Raw genomic sequence first — 8,230 nt, forward strand, 5'->3', positions numbered from 1 at the left:
AAAGCAACACCAAACAAAAGAAAAAAACTCCGCACTTCCCAAAACCATAGACACAAAATTTCAACAAACTAATGGACATTGTGAGCCGATTAGTGGAGCATAAGCCATTGGTAATATTTACCAAGAGTTCTTGCTGCGTAAGCCACTCAGTGATGCAACTCATAAACAAATATGGAGCAAATGTGACAGTTTATCAACTAGATGACATGTCCAATGGGCAAGAAGTGGATAAAGCACTCCAAAGATTAGGGCTTAAGCCGAGTGTTCCTGCTGTTTTCATAGGCCAAAAGTTAGTTGGTGGTGCAAAAGAGATTATTAGTCTACAGGTCCAGGGAAAACTAGTACCACTGCTGAAGGAAGCAGGCGCGATATGGGTTTAGAAATAAGTGAACTTACATGTAGTAACAAAACTATAATGCTAAATTTTACAAAACTGTAACTAAAATGGAATTACCTTTTTGTTATTCATTCTCTTTCAGCTGTATTTTTCTTGGTAATAAGGAGGGTTAGCTACTAGTCTGAGCAGTTGGGTTTTTATAGATCAAGGTAAATGGAGTATTATTTGAGTAAACTACTGTAACATACCCACAATAATGTAATTTTTGTGCATTTCATTATTATGTTGAGTTCAACACTTCAACTTATAATTTCCTAAATTTAAAGCGGTGGCACAGGAATAAGAAGACCTTATAATGAAAACAAAAATGGCTTGGACAATATTTATTTTGTTGTTCCGTGACTTCCATCAAGGCATCAATGCAAGTGCTTCTGCAGAAACATTAAACTATACCTCATAACTAGGTACTGATTTTTAATGAGTCATGCAAAAAAAGATCAACAATATTGAAATTGATGCAAAACATACAGAGGCAAAAATTGGATAGTACTGCCCAATTTAGGTTCATGGAAAAACCGGATTGATATTCACATCATCACATTCAAGCAGGAAAAAATTGATCTAAATAAAAAAAAAAAATCCCTCACTGTTGAATGTTCATCCAGTGATTTTAAAAACAGAAAAATTAAATTACTCAAACTCACTTTCTCAGAATTTAAGTCGAACAATATTTCTCTTGTTACTAAGGAGCATCAATTTAGTTATTATCATTTTAAAATGTCCATTTACAAACACCAACAAAGAAATATATTTCTAATTATTGTTTTGGATTATAATGAACAAGTGTCAAATTTTGTGTAATTCTCCTTTAATTGAATTTGAAGACGGTTTTTGCGATCAAGAAGCCTAAAAGTGTTTAAAGCCAAGAATTATTCTAGCTAAAAGAAAATGGAGCAAGTATATGAACATGGAAAACCCAAAGAAGCCTAAAAGTGCTTAAGGCCAAAAATTATAAGTTTTAATACAAATTACCCTTATGAAAATTTAATGAGCTTTGCAAAAGATGAGGACTATATGGCAGAGCTAAATCAAAAAAAGAATCCACAACAAAAAAGGAAGGAAATATCACACTTCACCGAGCTGCCACATCAAACTGCAGAATATGTTATGCATAAAGTCGTGCAACATCAACCACGCATATAGCCTGTGTCCAGGTTTCCAATAGTCAGATAGTTGATTTAGTAGCCCATGTCGGGCTCAAATTATGCGGATACCCAATTACCTACAGTTTCTTACTGATTTTGAATTATTTTATTTGCAGGAAATTTCGCCTTTAGTCAAATTAGAAACCAAGTAAAATCAGAAAAGTCTAGTGCACTTTTTTCCATTAACAGAAGGTGGAAAATGATAGTGTTACATTAGCTCTAACAAGTTGCAAATATAAATATAAGTCTACATCTAATTAGAGGCATAAAATAAAATCCTAATGTGTAGCAAAGAACTGAGCTTGCAGCCCTTACTTCACTTGGTAGATCAGGAAAGATCAGAATCTCATTGATAGGAGTAGACTTTGCTTTCCTTCCATATAGATACACCATCAAACCAATCTGACTCACCATATTCTCTTCCTTCCTGCAAATGCAAATATTGATCCTTGTAGAAAGAAGGGTACTTGTCTAAACTTATTTGGCCCTTAGCTTCACAGAAAGCTGACTGTGTTATTGTTACCATGAATCTACATGACTTTCAGTATGCTATTTTTCAAGGCTTGAGATAGAATCAGGACACGTGTAAGCAACAATGGTTCTGGACACGTGTAAGGTGCCCGAGTCATAGTACAAAAGACCGCATCGCATCGCAATAGCATCGGTTGTGTTGTAAAGTTTCTCGATAAAACCAAACCGATATTTACCGTGTTGTAAAGGTGTAAAAAACAGCGTTTTAGACCGTTGCGAGGGATATATCTTTCGGCCGATATTTGGATTTACGATTACAGCGGCTTAAATACTAGTTTACTTTAGTTTAAACTAAATTTGGTTTAGTTCAACTATGTATTTTTAGGCTCTATAATTCAAAAATATATAAAATGAACAGGATCTTAAAATTTGTGCATTTTTCTATTGCCCCTACTGCTACTTTCCTAAACCTTGAGCATAGCTACAAATTCAGACTTAATGCGCAGAAACAACAGAATAGATATGTAGCATAAGCTGTGTATGATAAAGATTCTGAGCAAATTTTATGAACCCAAGCCATAAAATTGAATAAAAATCTGAACTCTATGAAGAAGGCACATCGAGCAAGAATCTTTATCAGACGTACAAAAAGTTATCCTAAAATCCAATGTCCTGACGTCAAAAGTGAAGAAGATTTTGAAGCAGAAATGATAAGAAATTAAGAATACTTTCAGAAAAGTAACAAAGTTCAAGTTATAATGTACCTTAGAGTATATTTCTGGATCAATCATGAATAAGAATATCTTTTGTAGAGCATCATTTATTAAAGTAAAAACTCCACCAATGGGCTCTGTAGAAAGGTACTCCAGAAAATGATGTATGATCATATCTGTCATTGCCTGGAGTATTCAGTATAATGTGTATGTGATGCGAGGAGACGCTCTTGCTGGCATCTTTCTACTTTTGTACGAACCTGGCATTAGATAAGATGTAACACCCCTGAATTTCCGACCCTACATAAGATGACTACAAACATTGAAAATGGCAACTCCTTCCCTACATTAATGTTCAATTATCTATGCAACAAGATTCTGTTCATAAGTCAAATTCAGCACTAACCAGTTTTGATGACCTGTCCGGATACAACAATTGAATGACAAACATAAGACAGTAAGAGCAGAAAATTGTTTCTCGCAACTTTTTTGTGATGCAATAAATGAACGTAGAGAATCTTTTAATTAATAAAAATTCAAAAAGAAAAGGGAGGGAAAGAATTGCAGGAATCTTTGAAAGAGAGGAATACTTATCTCTGAGTTGTAGGGAAGAGGTCAGTTGTCCTTTAGCTTGCCACTGAGAGTAAGGAACAAGAACAAATTTGACCCTTGGCTATACATTGAGCTAGTTACTCAATTTTTGGGCTAAGCATGGGATTTCTCCACAAACAGTCTAGTATGAGGCATATCCATAACAAAATGCAGTGAAATCTCACTAATACAGCATTGGATTTGAAGCCTATCATCACAAAAAAAGAATATCTATGATCATGAAATTAATTATTATAATGATGACATTAGTTTCTGATAGAGCAAAGATCATATCTTATAACCCAATGGATAGGGCGTGATAAAGTATATAACAAATCTTGGGGTCTCAACCATAAGTTTTAAATTTTTGGTTGAGATAGTTTCATGATACATTCAACTATCTGCTTGCTGTAGCACATAGTTGAGTATTAGTGTATAATAGTGTAATTAGCATACATTGGTAATTTGGTATGCATTTAATCAGCCTTCTGCAAGCATGTATTGTTTGACCTGACAGCCAATGGTACGGCACATACTATGGGGCTAACGTATATAAGATAAGAGAATCATGGGTTGGCCTAGTGGTTGAAGGCTTTTCGTTCCACCCTTTGTACCAGGTTTCGATTCTAACCACCTACAAGATGGATCAATTTCCCCTCCCCCTCTTGCCTGTAAGGGATTCTCCTTACCACGAAATAAAAGAAAACCGTTTATAGACAAAAATAGATTATCGACATGGTTTTGTGCAACAGTGAACTCTGGTCAATTATATGCCCTAACATACAACATGCCACACAATGCAAGCTGACATTAAAAGGAGCAATATATCACCATCTACCAGTGACGAGTGATCCAAGAATAAAAGAAACTCAAATTGCAGCACACTATATTGATATTCCTTAGCAACATATGCTTAGAACGCTAAAATAGCTCTATAAATAGCGGTCTCTACTTCAACATCCTTACTCAGAGCCATTGGTCTTTTCAAAGAAAGAAAACTAAAAAGCAAAATTCTCTAACAGACTTCCCTGCTTTCTGAAACATTAGCTGCTAATCACATCATTGTTGCGGCAACTAAGTCATGGATACAATACAGCGTCTGGTACAGGACAAACCACTGGTTATCTTCAGCAAAACCTCCTGTTGCATGAGTCATTCCATGAAACAACTGATAACCAGCTACGGAGCAAACCCAGTAGTATATGAGCTAGATGAGCTTCCTAATGGAAGGGAAATAGACCGAGCACTACAAAAGCTTGGATGTAAGCCAGGAGTACCAGCTGCATTTATAGGCCAAAAGCTCATAGGAGGGGCTAAAGACATCATAAGCCTCCAGGTCCAAGGCAAACTCGTGCCTATGCTGATGGAGGCCGGTGCCATTTGGATTTGGAACAGAACCAATTAACTATTCCACCAATCGGTTAGAGGCTTAGAGCCAAGAAAGGACAAATCCTTTTTTTTCTTTCCTTTCTTGATGCACCGTCTTTCACTTGTTCTTCACTTACATGACATATAGATAAAAAGATGAGAAAATAGGAGGTGAGTTGCAGAAAGAAAACAGCATAAAGACCAAGGTTGCAGCTGAATCACCAGTGCACGGCTTTTTGTACAATGGAAAAAGATTGTTAAGAAATTTTGACAATTTTATCCTGTTTGGAAAATGAGATGTTTCAATAATATGCTTGGTATTTCTAATGGCTCAAACCCCCATCCCCCCTCCCCTCACACACACACAAACACAAACACAAATACAAAATATACAGCCATATTGTCATAATTGAAATAAATAAATAAATATATAGATACAACTGTTTTGCTATGGGCTACACAAAATAGAAATAAAACAACTGATACATGAACTATAACACTTGGAGACAAGAATTTCACAGCCAGAAGCATAAAAGAACAGAAAACTCCATAAATGAACAAAGCCCATGGAATAAGTCTTGCTTCTCTTGGATGAACTGAAATTTTTGAAACAAAAGAATAGTAGGGTACCTATAGTTGAAAAAAAACAAACTACAGAAAATCTTGTTATTAATAGCAATCAATGTCACTTCATTGGGCTTCACCCCACTACCCTAAGAAAACTCAAATATCATTTTCCTGAAAACTTTAAGTGATACTTCCTCTCCTTTCCTGTGCATACCCTTAGCAGCGATAAGCATATTACATGTTATCACATTCTTCATTGGCATATGATCAAATATTGTTTTGATAATGTCAAGCACTCACATTTTGCATATATGTCTACAAGCGCACCTCCCACAGCAACTCTAATGCCTTAACTTTCTTATGGCATAAAAGTGTATCTCTTTCCCTTAAGCCAGTGCCGACAAGAAGCACAAAAAGGAAGGTTTCCATGAGAAATCGAATCAGCTCTACAATTCTCATTTTCGTGTTCGCCATTGTCCTTTTAAAGTCGTTGCTTCACATGAAGGACTAGAAGAGCCTCATTGTTGCATTACACAAACAGAAGCAGTTATCGTTGTGTTCCATGAGACAATACCCTCGTGCTCAAAGCTATCAAAAATATTCCGGAAATTTCAATCTTTTCCTAGAATACACATCCAGAAAAGCATTTTGTACATACGTGTCTCTACCGGTCGAGGAACCAACTGAACCAAGAGCTTAAGCTTATGGTTACAGCCCCATAATGTGCAAGTATTCCATCACTTACAAAGCCAAAATGAGCACAAAACCATTAATACCTTTGCTGTCTCCGACAATTCTACAATGAACTCTTGATGTTGAAACACTTGACATATAGATGGAAATCAGGGAGAGCCCCACAACTTTCTAGCATCTCAATGAGAAGTTCCAATGCTTCCTCAAAACGTCCATTTATCACATGAACAACTAGCATAGCATTCCAAATAGCTATGATCCTCATTTGAGCATCATCAAAAACTTGATGACCACTAAAATCCTGATTTCAATTGCAATACATGTCAATCAAAGGACTAAACACAAAAGCATTTCAGTAATGTCTTTATTTCTCATCACATAAGCATAAATTTCTTTTCCTAAACTCCATAACTCCAAATGGGAGCAAGTTGGTAAAACACTTGATACTGTTACTCATCAAGCTTAACCTCCTTACAAACCATAAATATCAAAAACACTAACAGTACATTTGGTTGTCACTATTAAATGGCAGAAATGGTAATTAAAAGTTAGCATAATTTGATAGGAAAATCTCTTAATAAGTTTAATGGTATTGCTCGTGGTACATCAATCATCCTATTTTCTTCATGTGCTAATGGAAATTTGTGGAAAAAACATTTTTATGATCAAAGTTTCATTATCATAGGAATGACATAGTATATTTGGGTGAAAAACAAAGCAACATCATACCGTATCAGGCTTATTGTAAAGATTTTCTACCGAACCAATATTACCTGCATCGTAAAACGTTTTTTGAAAACCACATTTTAGGTCATTTCAAGCAATATTCCATGGTTTAGACCAATATCAACAGCATCATTCTCGTTACCGCATCATCATGCGCAAACTGCAACCGTGACCATTACTGCATTTTGCACTATGGTATATTTCTCGAGAATTTACAATACAAATCATTCTCATTTACACATAGTACCAACAACCAAATGGACCGTAAATCTTCTACAGAACACTCATCCTGCGAGAATGAGCTTATAACTGTATCAGAGACTAAATTGCAGTCCTCAAAGATGTAAAGCACGGGTTTTGTCGCATTGATAGTATAAGTTGTCGCATCTCCTCAAAGCATATGCGTGAACTTGTGTTTTGAGCTTTAATCCATTCACAACCCCACAAAGTCAAAGTCCTACAAATTGTCAATACTAAAACAGGGGTGGAGCTCAGTATATGGAAGGTACCCAACCGCACAAACCCAGAAAAAAAACCTCGAATGTTATTTACTTTCAGTTTACATCAATTTTGGTTTGATTTAGTTACTATAAAATATAAAAATTAAACCCTCAAAAGTTATTGTGCTCTTTTGCTTTGCCCCGTAGCTGTCACCACACCCACCAAAGTAAACGAACTTAAGGACAACATCTTCCAAATGTATAGATCAAAAACACCTCCAGAGCATTTTCCCATTTCCCATGCCTACACAATGCGGAAATGATCGAGTTCCAAGAAACTAATCACTTTGAGACATTTTATCAAACACCTTATAGACATCCCTAACATCTCCGCTTTCCTGTATCCAATTCCCAGCTTGGGATAGAAAAAACATCAGGAGACGATGATGGGAAGGAAAATGAAGGAAGAGCAACTGAGCAAAGTGGAACATTATTGAAATGACGAATTTCTATGTTTTTTCTTCTGTAAAGGGTTTAACCAAAAACATTTAGGGGGGTATGGGTTAAAGCCTTAAAGGAAGAACAAAACATTTTTCTATCCAATAAAAAATTATTCAGAATAATCTCACATTTTAATAGCAATTTATACTTTTCATTATTTATAAATAATTTAAATTTTTGACCTTTGTTGTTGACAACACTCCCAATTAGAATATTATGGGCTATTGCAGGTAAAATATTCGTTTGCAACCTTTTCTCTTTCTTCTTGAATTTTTGCCATTATTTTCTTCCTTCTTACTTCATTTTCCTATTTTTCTTAACCCTAAAATTAGGAGAGAGAAAAACTTACTTCACCTTTTAATTTTGTCTTTTTCTCTTTTTTTTGCAAAGGTAAATTCTCATTCTCTTCAACATATAGTAGAGGTTTAAATTTGAATAATAGCGTGAAATGTGAGCATGGATTGGTTGCAAAATTGACAATGATAGAGAAGGATTTTCGTGTTAGAGAAAGTGACTATTTATGTTTAAAATGACCTGTAAGTATTTATCCGTACTTTATTGTGTGTATATATATATATACATGAAATTTTATAGTATGGTTTGATGAACATTTGTAAT

The 8,230-nt window shown here is 35.2% G+C and overlaps 2 protein-coding genes across 2 annotated transcripts; both read left to right on the plus strand.

Moving 5' to 3' along the window:
- The first annotated feature begins 71 nt into the window (after positions 1-71).
- Positions 72-380, plus strand: LOC130812679 (monothiol glutaredoxin-S1-like). The gene has a single exon (XM_057678233.1). It carries the CDS (start codon positions 72-74, stop codon positions 378-380), a length of 309 nt encoding a protein of 102 aa, XP_057534216.1.
- Positions 381-4,260: 3,880 nt separating this feature from the next.
- On the plus strand, positions 4,261-6,527 carry LOC130812675 (monothiol glutaredoxin-S1-like). The gene has a single exon (XM_057678228.1). It carries the CDS (start codon positions 4,399-4,401, stop codon positions 4,720-4,722), a length of 324 nt encoding a protein of 107 aa, XP_057534211.1. The 5' UTR covers positions 4,261-4,398; the 3' UTR covers positions 4,723-6,527.
- Positions 6,528-8,230: the final 1,703 nt, after the last annotated feature.

Source organism: Amaranthus tricolor, chromosome 5, assembly GCF_026212465.1.
Source record: "Amaranthus tricolor cultivar Red isolate AtriRed21 chromosome 5, ASM2621246v1, whole genome shotgun sequence".
Taxonomy (NCBI): domain Eukaryota; kingdom Viridiplantae; phylum Streptophyta; class Magnoliopsida; order Caryophyllales; family Amaranthaceae; genus Amaranthus; species Amaranthus tricolor.

Bases quoted from the DNA above. Each gene is read 5' to 3' on its own strand.
- LOC130812679 (XM_057678233.1), top strand. From the start codon at position 72: ATGGACATTGTGAGCCGATTAGTGGAGCATAAGCCATTGGTAATATTT.
- LOC130812675 (XM_057678228.1), top strand. From the start codon at position 4,399: ATGGATACAATACAGCGTCTGGTACAGGACAAACCACTGGTTATCTTC.